At 41.4% G+C, this 16485-nt stretch overlaps 1 protein-coding gene across 1 annotated transcript; it reads left to right on the top strand.

The window, feature by feature from the left end:
* Positions 1-351: 351 nt before the first annotated feature.
* On the top strand, positions 352-14817 carry fntb (farnesyltransferase, CAAX box, subunit beta). The gene is made up of 12 exons (XM_015947691.3): positions 352-580; positions 1668-1732; positions 7613-7685; positions 8445-8536; positions 9137-9283; positions 9360-9443; positions 10744-10830; positions 10916-11045; positions 12690-12822; positions 13611-13722; positions 13837-13951; positions 14437-14817. The coding sequence occupies exons 1-12, from the start codon at positions 482-484 to the stop codon at positions 14596-14598; spliced, it is 1299 nt and encodes a 432-aa protein (XP_015803177.1). The 5' UTR covers positions 352-481; the 3' UTR covers positions 14599-14817.
* The last annotated feature ends 1668 nt before the right edge of the window (positions 14818-16485 follow it).

The raw sequence follows: 16485 nt of genomic DNA, 5'->3' as shown, positions 1-16485 counted from the left end.
TCAATGTGAATCAAACACTGAAGTACAAATAAACTGAGTCTGATTTCAGCCAAAAAACATTTTTGGTCATTTTTAATTGGTTAGAAAACTCGTTTTGACATTCCTTCTTTCATACAAACTAAACCCCCGAGTTTAAATTGGTGAGTGTTGCGCCTGCACATCTTATTTTGAAAGGCTTAATTGCACCAATTTGAAGGCTGGCTGTATGAAGAATAAATAATCTGAGGCTGTTGTAAAATATTGATTTGAGTTTTCTAACTTACAGGAATAGCATAAATAGTCAAATTACACAAGATTTCGTTTGTTTATTTTGGTCGTTAATACTTGATTACGTGATTGGAGGTAGTTTGTCCCTCTGGAGGCACCGTAGTTAACGTTCACGCAGATAGTTTTTCTTTCCAATCTCAGTTTGAAGCGAGCAAAGAAGTATCAAAACAAAGTGAGCACGCCCTTTTTCCTTCTCTCCCATCCTGTCACCACAATGGACGGAATCCCGACTCCTCTGCGGTGCTTCAGCGAGCAGCACTCGGCCGAAATGTTTGTGGATGACGGCGTTGAAACGGTGACTTCCAGAGAGCAGGTGAGCTACGTTAATGTAGCTAATCATGCTAACGTTGCTCTGCGCTCGTCCGGAGTTGCTCTGCATCTCCAAAACAGATCGGCTTTTGTTTTCTCACATCGCATTTTCTTTATTAACTGTTGACTAAAAGCACGCAGTCTGATTGGCTTCCGTCTGCTGGCTTTACAGCTAGTTTAAATTAGCAAACCGGAGCTTCCAGTTAGCTAACGTCGAGCCATAACGAGATTAAGTTTTCATGAATTAGCCGTCGCTGTTCTCCACGTAATAAAAGAGTTGCACCCTACTCTCACAGTGTTTAATAGTATTTAAGTGTATAAGTGTGCTTTTCAGTATTGTTGAACTTAATTAACTAAATTTTCTTCTTTAAAATCAAGTTAAAACTGTTCTAAATTATAACTATTTGTGTGCAAATAAAGAGCAACAAGAGGACTTCTTCTATGAGCACTTAGCTCTAATATATACGCTGTTACAAGGTTAACTATTTTATTTTACACAATATTTTATATTATTTATCATTTAATCTTAGTCTAATTCTATATTATTAATGTGTGACTTCTTCAGCACTCCCTACTGGTGATTAATATATATCAGGATCACGTCAGTACAACTAGAATTGGTCATTTTGGTTTGTTTTTCTAAAATTGGTGTCAAAATGTACATTTAGATGTGTGGTGGTGGCAGACGAGCAGCGAGGAGATGGGGTTTTCCTCTCTGAGCTACTATAAGTCTAATAAAAGGAATTGTAAAGGATGCAGAAATCAATATGAATTAATTCCAATTTTCTGAGTAATTTTGATAATAAAATAACACAATTTCCTCTTAAGTGGCTAAAAGTTTTTTTAATAAAGCTTGCCCAATTTAAAATTAATTTCTTGATTAAAAAGTGAACAGAAACAGGTGCAGCTGGCATTAAATACAGCCCTTATATGTAGTTTAAATGTAGTTTTCTTTTAAATATAAATATTGTGGAGATTAAAGAAGTTATTCTTGACCTAAGTACATTTTCACCAGGTTAGTAGATATTATTAAAACCATCAGCTGATAATGACCACCACAATGACGGCATTTTTCTGTTTATTTTGTCTAGAAAAACGTGGAACGCATCATTGAAGAAACCATAGATGTTTACAAGCAAATGCACAGCTTACCACAGTAAGTATCTAGCGTTAAATGTTAACCCTGAATGAGTTTTAGATGTAAAATTAAATTATGTTTTCTGCTTTTAACAAAATTAGTCCAGTTCTTTCCTGTCTTTTTTTACTAGTGTTAAAGTGAACCCAGGACACTAAGCCTTGGTGTGTTATCTCTGAAAAGCACTGACAAGTCTTTTGAGACACTTCTAAGAACTGTGATGTACAATCTCCGTTTTCTAAACGCTGTTGATCAGCCCACATACGCTGATTTTGCTATCAGCTGTCATCACTTCTCCGAGAGGTGACTCATCCCATTTCTATGACAACTGTTGGATGTGTTGGTGGCTGGCACTGCAGCCTGTGTGGACGTACATTCAGTGCCATGAGAAAATTAGTGTTATTAGTCACAAGAGGTGTGCATTGAGTAGAACGTGTCCTTTTTTAAATGTGTTGTAGGTTTGTGAGTTCTGGAGATAAAGAGCGACGTGTATTTTCTGCACCTGACATTGTTGAAAGTTTTGCTTTTTTTATATTTGGTGCATTAGTGTAAAACAAGTTGGTCTTTTTGCTGTAATTTCTTTTGTTTTGCTAGTTTAGCAGCTGAAAAGTCTTAGCTGGTTTTTGCGTGATCTTCATCACCACCCTGTCCTTATTCAGCTCTTTCTACTTATTCCGCCTTTCCTGGGATCCCTTGATTATCTCTGTTATTCATTTTCTCTTTCCTCACATTTTTTATTTTTCTAATTTTTATGATATTTTGTATTACTTTTTAAATATTTAATTTATTATTATTATAAGATCATTAATTATTGTTAGAAATTAGAAATAGAAAAGAGCGCGTTTTTATAATGGAAGTAGGGCTGCAGCTATCAAATATTTTTGTAATCGAGTACTCTATCGAATCTTTTTTTCGATTAATAGAGTACTCTAATAAATTACCCTTTTGTGTTTGTAAACCATTATATCAAATAGCATGTTATAATTATGAAAGACCTCTTAAAATGAGCAAGCAATTGCCAGTTATTCAAGTTTTATTCAAAATTAGTTTTCAAAACTTCAGCACTTCAACTTTACTTCACAGTAAACAAATGCCTGTGCAAAAAATAAGCATACAACCTGAGCCGATTTTCCCCTCGTGCGAGAATCTGCTAGCCTGCAAGCCAGACAGAAACTAGGAGGATAACTGCTGAAGTAGCGCTGCGAGCGGCTGCGGCCCAAACAGAACCAGAACCGCTCACGGTGCATGCGCAAACAGCTCGCCGGCTGTTTCCCTATTAACACACGTCCGTTTTAATTTCTACACTTATTTTCTCACACAATAACAAGGATTGCCAAAAGCATGTTTGCTGTGGTTTTGTCAAATTATACTGATCACAAAACATTTATTTACTTTCTTTCGTTTTCCTCCGCCACTCATAAATACCCGTGTCCACCTGCAGCAATCCTGAGGGACAACAGACATCAATAACAACACAGTAAAAAGTCCGACATATTGTGTAAAAACTGATATTTTTTAGCACATTTTAAGTCCGACGTATTGCTACCTGACGTACGATGTGAGCTGAAACTTGAGTGCTACAAACGAAAAAGTCGCACAGTGTCCGCAGAATATATAGAAATACAGGCTAAAATGCATTATCTTGTAGAGGCTCCGAGTCCGCTCGCAGAAGTGACATTTACAGGTGCTGCAGCTTGGAGGATGTGGTAGGCTAAATCCATTTTACAGTATTTACACTGGACTATGTTTTCCACCTTACGACGTGAAAAATGGTCCCACATCTTGACATTTTCTGTCTTTTTCGCACTCCACCGGGGTTCAAGTTGTCCGCCATGGCTTAAGAGAAAGTTAAGTTACATTCGCTACTCGCGTGTGCATTCAGTCCACTGGGCATGTGCGTCACTTATTTCAGTCCGGGTGAAACATGACCCCAGGCGATTGCAAAGCCATGAATTAATTAAATATGAATTAAACGAATCCTCGAGGCAGAGAATTTGACTCGAGGCTTTTTTGTACTCGAATTATTCGAGGTACTCGAGGAATCGTTTCAGCCCTAAATGGAAGTAAAAACTTCCCCATGCATGATCTATTAGCATGAATTATCACTTGGTGATGGTGAGTTCACAAACATGGGAAATTAAAAAAATTTAGCCTTTTTATTTACACCATGCTAATGACTGATTTAGTCTGTCATGATCAATATTGGCCAAATACAATCATTAGAATATTATTGGATGTATCTCTTGACGATCTTTTCCATTAACACCTACTCAACTCTTCAGGTTGCCGTTCCCTTTTTTTTTCTGGTTCGATGTGGGAAAACGTGATGTTGGAAGACCGTTGGTCACTGATTGTCTAGTAGGTGGAGTCATTAGTTGCTCCAGATTGTCTTGCCTTGCTGCCCGCAGCCTTTTCCAGTCCATTCTGGCGTAGGAGTCAAGTGCCCGTCTTGTAACCGGAGGGTTGTGGGATCAAATCTTGCTCAGTCTGTCACCGAGTCCTTGAGCAAGACACGTAACTGACAAAGCCTTCTAGTGGTGATTGGAGGGTTCGGTGGCATATGTGTTTGACAGTTTCGTTTCCGTCAGTGTACCCCATTGTGGCTACAATGTAGCTCATCACCATTAGCGTGTGAATGTGTGTGTGCATTGGTAATTGATTGATTGTGTTGTAAGGTGCCTTGGGGGGTTGTAGAACCCTATAATTAGTCATCATCACACACTGGTGAAATGACATCTCTGCATGTGACCAATCCGAGTGGGGAGCGGTGACCTGCAGCTGCGCTCGGGAATTAATTGGTGGTTTAACTCCCAATCTGGAAATGGGGCGATGGTGGCACAGGAATTAAGTGCTCGCCCCGTAATCGGAAGGTTGCAGGTTCGAGCCCCGCTCAGTCTGTCGTTGTGTCCTTGGGCAAGACACTTAACCCACGTTGCCTGCTGGTGGTGGTCGGAGGGACCAGTGGCGCCTGTGCTCGGCAGCCTCGCCTCTGTCAGTGCGCCCCAGGGCAGCTGTGGCTACATTGTAGCTCATCCCCACCAGTGTGTGAATGTGTGAATGACTGATTGTGTTGTAAAGTGCCTTAAGGGGTTCCAGGACTCTAGAAGGCACTATATCAAATACAAGCCATTTACCATTTACCAATCCAACCCCTTAAAGCTGGGTGTCGAGCAGGGACAGGTCCTTTAACATTTACCATTCTTTGTGGAGTCTGACAAACACACCATCGCTACCAAGTCCTCCATGTTGTGTTTCTCCTCCTGAACCACGTAGTGGAGCTGCGCAGTAGCTACTTGTGGAAAAGAGGCTTAAATGTTTTGTTAGTGTTAGTTTAACATTTCATCCATGTGTCTAGGGCTGGGCGATACGGCCTAAAATCATCATCACCATATATTGAGGATTTCCCCTCGATAACGATAAATGGACGATAACTACAGGTATGCACAGAGACAAAACCTGTCCACTAGATGGGGCTGTCACATGTATTACATTGAGTCACATTTTTACATGACTCAAGGTGGTACAGCTTCTTAAGGAGCAAGTCATCACCAAATCAAGTTTTTTTTTCTGATAAACTATATAAATACGTGTCTAATTGTGCTGCAGACACGTGTAGTCAGTAGTTTTGCACTTTGGTGCATTTTAGTTAAAATTTAAATTTTCTGCCTAAAACTGTCAGTGTTGTGCCGTTGTCAGGTAAAAACTCTGCACTGCTTTTGAATTTAAATCTGCCATTGCTATTGGCTAAGAGGTACATAGAATGTTAGCTGGTACCATATGATGTCACAATGCTGTCGTGAGCCTGTGTGTGTGTGCATTTGTTAGCGGCTCCACCCTCTCGGTATGTTAGGCAACAGCATTTGTTGCATTTTTCAAACAGGAAGTGGGAGTGGAGTAATACTCTGGTAGGGGGTAACTTGCTCTTTAAAGGGACATGAACATTGCCAACCTACACACATCTTTTCATTTTTATTATCAAATGTATTGACATGGGAAAAATTATCTCAATAAGAGTCACGAATTTCTATAACGATAAATTTTCGATTCATCACTCAGCCCTACGTGTCTAAACGAAACTGTTGTTTTCTTGCGTTTTCGTGTAGACAGCCAAAATTTAATATTTGAGAACTATGACGTCATAGCTAGCCTAACCAAACCTCTGACGATGTAACATAGTCCACACCTGTTTTGTGTTCATGTGTTTTTGTGGCGGTGTCACAGACAGGTCTGGCATAGTTTCCACATTATTTTGGATTTTTTTTTTCGGGGGGGGGGGGGGGGGGGGCTGTTTGTTTATTTATTAATTTTTTTCTTGTAGATGAGAACATTCCTAGAAAAAGATTGTTTTGGAAAAGCTGTTTTGTGTAGATGAGGCCTGGTTCTTTGTGTGTACATGAGCCCCTGATGCTGAGATTACAGGTGCCGTATCTCATCTACTCGCTCATAACACACAAACTAGTTCACGGCACGGTGAATCCTTATCCGATGAGGTGGGCAGAATGGTTCTCTAGCTGCTGAGGGCTGCTCCTGTACTCCTAACTCTGATGGAGATCTGTGACTCACCCTGTGGAGGAACAGTATCATTACAACAATGGGAGGGAACACTACAAGAAAAGGGCCGATGGAGAACAGGATCGGATGGATGAGTGTGTGCAGAGGGAGGCAGAAGTGTCAGTCCACCACTCACTAACCCACATGCTCCCTTTGGTGCACATGCAGGTTGCAGAGTCCTTCCTGTGGTGCACGTGTTGACTCAAAAACATTCCAGGAAACGGTTTGTGAACATGTGCATATTACTTGAAAATGGGACTTTCGCACAATCATGTCAAACATTTAGCAGCTTTAGAGGCTGCATAAGCAAACTATTAACCAAGGCCTTTCAGTTTGGCTTCATTGACCAAATCTATCCTGTCAGAGCGTCGACATGAAGCTCTTCACTTTATGGTGCATTTACACGATTGGATCAGGATCTTTGGAAGTTTTAGACCATGTCAAGCCTTCAGGCCCTAAAGCAGCCAAAACGCTAACAAATTAGCCAATTTCCGGTATCTAAAACTTCAAAAACAAAGTAACGCCACTGCTTTAGAACACTGTTGTCTATTTTATACCTTTACAAGTTAAAGTGACTGTTTCGTTTATGCTGATTGTATTAAATAAAAGTCCAAATGCTACTGTACCACTCTGATTGGCCGCAGCTCGCCAGCTGCTCACGTGCAGAAGCTAGCGCTCGCTTAGTGACGTCACCCAAAGTTACAGTAAAACTAATGACAAAATGACAAACGTGGGTTTAGAGGCGAGAGACAAATTTGGTCATGACATTTTAGTAGCATCTGATTCAGGGTCCCACGTTCTGTTGCTGTTGTTAGATCTCTCAGCAGCTTTTGATACGGTCAATTATCAAATCCTGCTAGACTGTCTAAAACGCTGGGTCGGTCTGTTGGGTCCTGCTCTGTGTTGTCCGCTCCTATCTGGCTAACAGATCCTTTTGTGTATGGATTGGAGACTGCCTCTCCCTGCCTTCCAGTGACCTGGGGGGTGCCACAGGGTTCTGTCCTGGAGCCCCTTCTGTTCTCCATCTATCTTCTTCCTTTGTGACAGTTTATGATGAGGCACTGTTGTCCTCATCTCAGGAACAGATGCTGTTGGTCTGCTGTTCTTTGACAGGTTGGAAGTGCTGTTTAGTATCAGGACGTCATTGATCTATCGTATAATTGGGTATGCACTGTGCTAATTTCACATTTTGCCCTTTAAGCAGGCGATTTTAGGCGTTTAGGTCTTCTGACTGTAAAAACCATCATTTGATCATATTTTGGTCACCTTTTTAAATGATTATGGTTGACTTGGTTGACTTGTGCATATTTTAAATAACTAAATGAGACTTTTTCTTTTCTTGTCTTTCAGGCCGACCTTGTTGCGGGAACAGCACTACCAATATCTCAAGAAGGGCTTACGTCACTTATCAGATGCTTATGAGGTAGGGTAGGCGTGTTTAACTTTTTTCATTTGTGTGTTTTTTGAGTTAAAGAGCAAGTCACCTCCTACCAGAGTATTACTCCACTCCCACTTCTCGTTTGAGAAATGCCACAAAAGCTGTTGCCTAGCAGACCGAAAGGGCAGAGCCGCTAACAAATACACACACACAGGCTCACAACGACATTGTGACATCATATGGTACCAGCTAACGTTCTAGGGTACCTCTTAGCCAATAGCGATGGCAGATTTAAATTCAAATGCAGTGCAGAGTTTTTACCTGACAACGGCACAACACTGACAGTTTTAGGCAGGAAATTGAAATTTTAACTAAAATGCACTAAAGTGCAAAACTACTGACTACACGTGTCTGCAGCACGATTAGACGTGCATTTATATAGTTTATCAGAAAAAAAAGTTGATTTGGGGGTGACTTGCTCTTTAAAGACATAAACTTAGCTAAGAAATCTAAGTTTTCTCTTCATCTCCAAGCAGAGCATTTAAAAGCATCTGTTTCTCCCTTATGTTACGTTGTCTTCCTCTCTTTAAGACTGGTTTTGCTTCAGAAGAGGCTCTGGGGAAGTCCCTTCTGGTTTTGTTACTGAAGTTTTCTTAACCAATACCACAGACATATTGTGGTCCTCTTTGCTCTGTGTGTGCACCAGAGTCACAAAACTGGATAAAGCAAATAAAGTGAAAAAGTGTGGCATTAGGGAAACATGAGGTAAGTTTGATTGATCTCACTGCATTTGTGTGTGTGCAGTGTCTGGATGCAAGCAGACCGTGGCTTTGCTTCTGGATTCTGCACGGTCTGGAGATCCTAGAGGAGCCCATTCCTCCTGCTGTTGCCTCAGAGTGAGTGGAACATGAATACAAACTCCTTCTCTATGACTAGAATGCTACCAAACTCATGACGCCTTAAATAAAGCCAATATAAATGTTGGGAAGTGACTACAGAGCTCTGTTCTTTACAGATGTTCACCCAGCTGTTTCCTTTGAACAGTAATTTTGTCATGGAGACAAAAGACCCTGCCGCCTTTCAGAGGAAACACTCTGCAGAGCGAGTGGCGATGCCAGGCCTCAGCCCATGCTCTCATTATATCTGATAGGTGCGCCAACTCAGCCGGCTGGCACAGGCCCTTTGTCAGCGTGGCATCCTCGTGCACGCTCACACACGTGCACTCTGGCTCCATTCACTAGCTTGGAACAATGCAACTCTACAACAGATTGATTCCTCTGTCCCGTGACTGTACTCTGGTCAGAGCTGGCTTCAAACTGATTGGCTAAATTTAACGGCTTTCTCTTCCAACACGCTCAGCTCGAGGCGTCGGTCCAACCGTGTGAATCCTCTCCGTGATGGAGGTTGGGATCGTCTGTCCTTTCAGCTACCAGAGATGAACTGTGGTCATTTCTACTGCTCTTTAAAATCCCAACCTGTAAATCTTTTCTCGGCAGTGTGTGTCAGTTTCTTGGACGCTGTCAGAGCCCAACAGGGGGCTTCGCTGGAGGTCCGGGACAGCACGCCCACCTTGCACCAACCTACGCCGCTGTCAACGCGCTCTGCATCATCGGCACAGAGGAGGCCTACGGCGTCATAGACAGGTACGGTCCTGCTCACGTTGCCTCATTCCCCCATTAAAAGTGCAGCTAACCCCGCCCTCTGTGATGACCTCCTCAGGGAGAAGCTCTTAGATTTCCTATGGTCCCTGAAGCAGCCAGATGGCTCCTTCACCATGCACATTGGAGGGGAAGTGGATGTCAGGTGAGGGCTCAGAATGCATCTTTCCTCTATTTGTACCACTTTTACAGCCAAAACTGCATTAGTCAAATATGATTTTATTTTTAAGAGTTCATCTTGTATTAGTCAAAGTTTTGTTTGATCCTTTAGGTTTTCTCTTTAAAGAGCAAGCCACCCCCTACCAGAGTATTACTCCACTCCCACTCCCCGTTTGAAAAATGCAACAAATGCTGTTGCCTAGCAGTCCGAGAGGGCGGAGCCGCTAACAAATACACACACACAGGCTCACAACGACATTGTGACATCATATGGTACCAGCTAACGTTCTAGGGTACCTCTTAGCCAATAACGATGGCAGACTTCAACTCAAATGCAGTGCAGAGTTTTTACCTGACAATGGCACAGCACTGACAGTTTTAGGCAGAAAAATTAAACTTTAACTAGGGCTGCACGATATTAGGGAATGCGATATGCGATAACAGCAATTAATATTGCTATGACGATATTCCTTATCGGATAAATATAAACTTAATTCAGGAACAAAAATAATCAAAAAGTGACAAAAAATCATAAAAATGAGAAAAGCTAAAGATGTGAGGAAATTGGATCCCGGGAAAAGCAGAATCAGCAGAACTAAGCTAACTCAGGTGTTTGCTAACCATCAAAATTAAGTGTCGGGGGCGGGCATCTGACCCATGAGAACCCACCCAATTGGCCAAACGGGTGAAGAGCTGTATTTGATTTGATTAAAAAAACATCATGCTTCCGTTTCATTGACAGAATGCATTTTGTGTAGCAAACATTTGAGCTGACCATTCATTGCGATAATTATCTGTTCTTTGCGATATGCGTATTGCGCATGCTGATATCACGATAACGATATAGTTGCGATATATTGTGCAGCCCTAATTTTTAGCTAAAATTCACTAAAGTGCAAAACTATTGACTTCACGTGTCTACAGGACGACTAGACACGCATTCATATAGTTTATCAGAAAAAAAAATGTTGATTTGGGGGTGACTTGCTCTTTAAAGTGTGATTTATGGAGCTTTAATTTGAAGTCTTCCAAACCTCCTTTAAGCAGCGGTCAGAGCTGTTATTACGGAGAATTTCATTATTAATGTTCATCTGAAAATATCAGCTTCAAATAATCCCAGAGAAGATTCCTCGGTTTGATTTTTATGGTTTGCTGATAACGTATTTCTAATTTTCATTGGAAATCACAAATTGTAATAAAAGGACAAAAAATTACCCCGTTTAATAATAAAGAAGGATTTACGGTCATCAACCTATTTAGTTTCTGATCTGATTCTTCTGTTACAGGAGTGCTTATTGTGCCGTTTCTGTAGCTTCGCTCACAAACATCATCACGCCTAAACTGTTTGAGGACACGACCAACTGGATCCTCAGGTACAGCTGGAGCAGCGTCCTGCTGGTGAATAAATGCCCTGCTTGTTTTAATCCGGTCTGTTTCTGGGGTTTTCTCTGGTTCCAGTTGTCAGAACTGGGAGGGCGGTCTGAGTGGAGTTCCGGGGTTGGAAGCGCACGGCGGTTACACGTTCTGTGGCACGGCTGCCCTGGTCATCCTGGGTAACGAACACATGCTGGACCTCAAAGCGCTGCTGGTGAGAGCTCATGGCCTCCTCCACTCCTTAGGAGTTCAATCTTAAACTGGTATAAATCTTGCGTTCTTCCGTAGAGGCAGCTCGCTGGTCCATCCTGGTTCTCTGCACCGTTATGTTAAACTGTATTTTGTAACATTTCTGGGATGAAAGCAGCAGCTTTACACTCATGTTGAGGGACTTTCCATATGAGTGCTGAGCTTATCTGAAGAAGAGAGACAGATGCGTCTGTGTCAGCTGTCGGCCTGTCTGGCATTTTTCTGCTTTCATCTCTTCTGTTGGTATGCAAGCACCTAAAGAAGGCTCATCTTGTTGCAGCACCTATTCAAATGATACGCAGGAAGGCGTTCATTTGCATGGTGGCTTGTAAAAGTGTCCCAAACTCTGCAGCAGTGTCCGGTTTTGTCTTTCATCAAAGGCAAACAGCAGCATAGGCGTCTGACCATCCGTGTTGGTTTTAGCAGGTAAATATGCTGCTTTAGGGTCTTCTAAATGTCCTGAATGTGTCATTAATGATTTTAAAGCTGTTGGAAGACTGTTTTAAACCATAACATGTCACATCTACATGGTCGCAGGTGTTATTAAAGAGCAAGTCACCCCCTACAGAGTATTACTCCACTCCCACTTCCTGTTTGAAAAATGCAACAAATGCTGTTGCCTAGCAGACCGAGAGGGCGGAGCCAATAACAAATACACACACAGGCTCACAACGACATTGTGACATCATATGGTACCAGCTAACGTTCTAGGGTACCTCTTAGCCAATAGCGATGGCAGATTTAAATTCAAATGCAGTGCAGAGTTTTTACCTGACAACGGCACAACACTGACAGTTTTAGGCAGAAAATGTAAATTTTAACTAAAATACACTAAAGTGCAAAACTATTGACTACACGTGTCTGCAGCACGATTAGAGATGCATTTATATAGTTTATCAGAAAAAATAAGTTGATTTGGTGGTGGCTTGCTCTTTAATTAACTCTGCCAGTTAGGGATGTAAGAAAATATCTAAATGGCGATATTATATCGATATTCAAAAGCTGTTTATCTAATTTTTGGAAGAATTTATATGCAAACATTTGTGTATTTTCTTTTCTTTGGTGTAATTCAAACGCTGACTGATAGTTGGCGGCAGTGTGCAGTGGGTTTTTTGCAATATATCATGATATATCGTATTGTCTCCCCTGTCTGGTGATGCGTATCGCCAAAATTTCACCAGTACACATCCCTACGATCAGTATTTGGAGGTTTATAACTTTAAAGTCTACTTTTAAATGTGATCTATAAGCTGATCATCTCTAAAACCCTTTAAGATATATTCTTTCTGTCAGTTTTTTTGTTTTACATTTTTTTTCCTTTGAAAACTTCTTAAATTTTAACCAATAAAATGTAGTTTATTTTATTTTATTTTTCTATTGCATAGGAAATATTTAAACAAGCAGAAAATGAAACGTTTTATTGAGTTCTGTTTTCTTCCATGCTTGAAGATTTTAGTTTAAAATGTTATTTATCAAACGGTTAAATAAAGTTTCTCAGTTAAAGTACCAGAGAACATTGAAGATGTTTTATATCGTGATGTCGCCCGGCCCTACGCATAAGGATGAGTACAAGCTGTAGCTGTTTTAAAGTGCTCCCTCTCCTCCTCAGCGCTGGGTGGTCAGCAGACAGATGCGCTTCGAGGGAGGTTTCCAGGGCCGCTGTAACAAACTGGTGGACGGCTGCTACTCGTTCTGGCAGGCTGGACTCTTGCCTCTGCTCCACAGAGCCTTGTTCAAAGACGGTGTGTTTTCATTTGAACTCCACATTCCAATAAACACGAGGAATCTCTGGCCAGCGTCTAAATACCCGGGAGAAATGATCATCAGAGCTTTCTGCGCTGACTCTTATCGTATTTCTACAAACTATTTCTAACCTTTTAATTGGAAGCTTATAAAAAACACCAACTTCATCATTTCTCTAATCGATATCATTTATTATGGAGCCTCAAAACCTACTGAAATAAGAGTTTTTGTTCCAAGAGAACATGTCCTTGTTCTTATGTTTGTAGAAAATGAATAAAAGAATTAGAAAGTGACCTTAAAAAACAGAAATAAATCAGGTTGTTTGTGTTTTACAAAAATAAACAAAGTTCTTTTAAAGTAAGATCCATTTCTGCTCTTGTAACACTACATTAGCGCGCTGAGACGTCCTTATGTTACACAAACTGCACTTTAACACGTTTTTGGTTGAAACTGGAGCCGATTTAGTTTATTCTGCTACTGACATGACTTCTTTATCAGGGTCTCTGCGGTAGAAACTTCATGAAATTCATAATATCGGACCACAAAAAGCTAAAACTACATTTACATTTTATTGCCTTAAATCTTAATATTTCTTAGGTTCTTGTCTTTTGTGGTCAAAGTTACAAGAAGCCATTCCAGAGGGGCTTAGGAGCTTCATGAAACACAGAATATTTGTTCTAAACTGGTGAATAATGATTGGAGACGACTTTTAAATCATTCATGAGTTCATTTTTAGACAGTTTTTGGTGTCATTTTGTAAATAATACAAAGGTGTGTGTATATGTAGGAGAGCTGGAGCTGAGTCGGCAGCGGTGGATGTTCGACCAGCAGGCCTTGCAGGAATACATCCTCCTGTGCTGTCAGAACCCAACAGGAGGCCTTCTGGATAAACCTGGCAAGTCAGTATCACACCATCTGGTCTCTCTCTCTCTCACACACACACACACACACACACACACACACACAAACCTCTCACGAGCTCCTTGTTGTTTTTCCTTTCGTTTAACTGTCAGATCCAGAGACTTCTACCACACGTGTTACTGCCTGAGCGGCCTCTCCATTGCGCAGCACTTTGGAAACATGGAGCACCACCAGGAGATCATCCTGGGCAAGGAGGAGAACCGTCTGGTAAGGGTGGAGCAGCATCGGTCATTTCATTTAGTTTTAGGAGGAAAGCTTGGTATGAAGACTACTAACCCTAACCAAAATAAAACCAGAATAGGTCAGAAATCAACCTTAAATGTTTCAAAAATCAGAAACACAAATCTTATGTCTGTTGTTTATAATCTACAGGAAATGAACCACAGTCGTGTCAAAATGATTTAAGTTAAATTTTAAAGTGTTCAGTCCATGGCGATAGGTGAGGTCATATAGAACAGACATGGAAATTAGCCCCATAGCTCATAAAGAAGTGAGTTGTTTTCATTTGCCTGTTTACTGACACTTACCGCTGGTCACCAGTAGCCCCGCCCTATTTAAATCAGCTGCTAAATGAAAACAACTCAGTAAAGATTCCAACGGAGGTTAAACAGCTACACCCAGGCGGACAACGCCTACGGTTCTCCTACGCTTTCGGAGAACAACAGATGATTCCTTTTCGTTTTGTCTTCTAGGCTCCAATTCATCCAGTTTACAACATCTGCCCGGAGAAGGTGGCTCAGGCCCTGCAACACTTCCTGAGGTTGCCCGTCCCCACAGACCTCAGGCAGCCCGGAGTCTCAGGTGATACCAAATCATCAGAACCGGACTCTGCCTATGCTGAGCCTCAGTCCTAGTTTACCCTCAGCAGGGGCCGGTTCTGAGGAGGTCCGGTGTGGACTGTTGAAGAGATGATGGACCCTCAGTAGGGACGAGGGTTGGTGTTTAGAAGCAGTTTGTTTTAAAAATGTTCTGGCTTGTGTTGCGTACTCTTTGGATCCTCTGAAATGAAGGTGTTACTTTGTACGGTTTCAGTTTGACCCAACTCAATAAAACTTTCTACAGCCCTTCTCAAAGCGGTGCCGCCGTGTGCTTGAGTTTCGAAAACTGGGTGTAACGCCAAATAAACAAACACTTAAGGACCCTCAGCATCAAAGGTTAGGAGGTAACTTTTGATGTTCGCATCGTTCCTCTACTTTTGCATCAGTTTTTACTATTTTACAGAAAGTCTCATAAAAAAAAACAATTAATTGTAATACCTCATTTATGAATCTTATTTTTTAAAACCTAGTTTAAGCTAACAATGATTTAAAACGCCCATTAATGATCAAATATGGCCTCAGAGTTCATGTAAAATACAGCACTGGTGAGAGTCATGGTTGAGTTTTGCAGAAATTGATTATTTCAGCTATCTTTCTGCCGACAGGACGTTTAAGGGTTCTTATTATTTAAAAAAGCAAATAAAAAGATGTATAACCACCAGTGCTTTGATGTCAGTCTTCCTCTTGACTGCATTAGTACACAACGAGCTGCTGGATAGCAGATTAACAGTGACTACCGTTTCTGATTCTACCATTTAGAAGCAAAAGTGATTGTTTTCTATGGTTTGTTGCATTGAATTTAGATCTATGACTTAATGTGTTTGATGCATTACTGGTGACTTGTTTCACTAAAAATAGTGAAAATCTGTACCAGTCTTGAGCCCTGGATACAGGAGTACGTAGACACCCTATTAGACGCTGGAGAGCGATTCAGGGTCGCCACCACCATATTGGGTGGGTTCCTCACTCCAAACCCAACTGGAGAAAATGCAGAGTGGTTGACTATGCCTGTTTTTTTGTGCAGCCTACAGTTGCAACAACCGGCCAGCGGCCACCATCCAGCATGTTGTAGTTGCCCCCCTCTTCCAACGCACCTGATTAAACTATTGTTTTATTTGTTTGGAGTTAAATCTCATCAAGCACTGCAGAGGCCTGGTAGTCACTCACTGATTGAAATCAAGTGTTGAAGTAGAGACCTCCTAAAATATGCCAGGTGGTGGTCCCTTAACAGCATTACGCTTATTTTAAACCGTACACATGAAAACTGGAGCTTTGCCGCCATACTGGTTGGGTCCCCCGCTCTCTAAACCCAACTGGAGTCAACGCTGAGTGGACAATTATGCCCATTTATCGTGCAACCTAGGGTTGCAAAAACTGGTGCACGAAAGCATCACGTGGGGCAACTGTTGACTTTCCTTGCCTAAATGTTGGGATTTCATATTTTTATTTTATGTAATATTTTATTGTGCCACGTGTCTGATTTTGTGATGAGCATTATTAAATGTGTTTTTCTTTTTTTTCCCCTCTGGGTAAGCACTTTCCACAATAAAAATCAATGTACTGGTGGTGAATGGAGACCTATCCAAGATGGCGGCATGCCACTTTGGCAGCTCGAGTCCACGGGGCTTCCTTGTGCCACTTTTTATGACCTTTCTCTTGAATCAGTACATTTGTTATTCATAATAAATATTGACCCTACCTTCAGGTTACGTCACTCAAAGCCAAGCGAGGTTTCTGCTTCTACTTATATGTCGACGTTTTCTACCAAGTTTTTTTCTACCAGGCCCGTCGATAGGCTTCTCAGACCATAGCTAGCCAAACCGCTAACAAATTAGCCAATTTCCGGTATCTAAAACTGTTCAAAAACAAAGTAACACCGCTGCTTTAGAACACTGTCGTCTATTTTATACCTCTACAAGTTTA

This window comes from Nothobranchius furzeri, chromosome 2 (genome assembly GCF_043380555.1).
Source record: "Nothobranchius furzeri strain GRZ-AD chromosome 2, NfurGRZ-RIMD1, whole genome shotgun sequence".
In the NCBI taxonomy this organism is placed as follows: domain Eukaryota; kingdom Metazoa; phylum Chordata; class Actinopteri; order Cyprinodontiformes; family Nothobranchiidae; genus Nothobranchius; species Nothobranchius furzeri.
The sequence above is the reverse complement of the archived record's forward strand: the minus strand, read 5'-3'. Positions and strand labels throughout refer to the sequence as shown.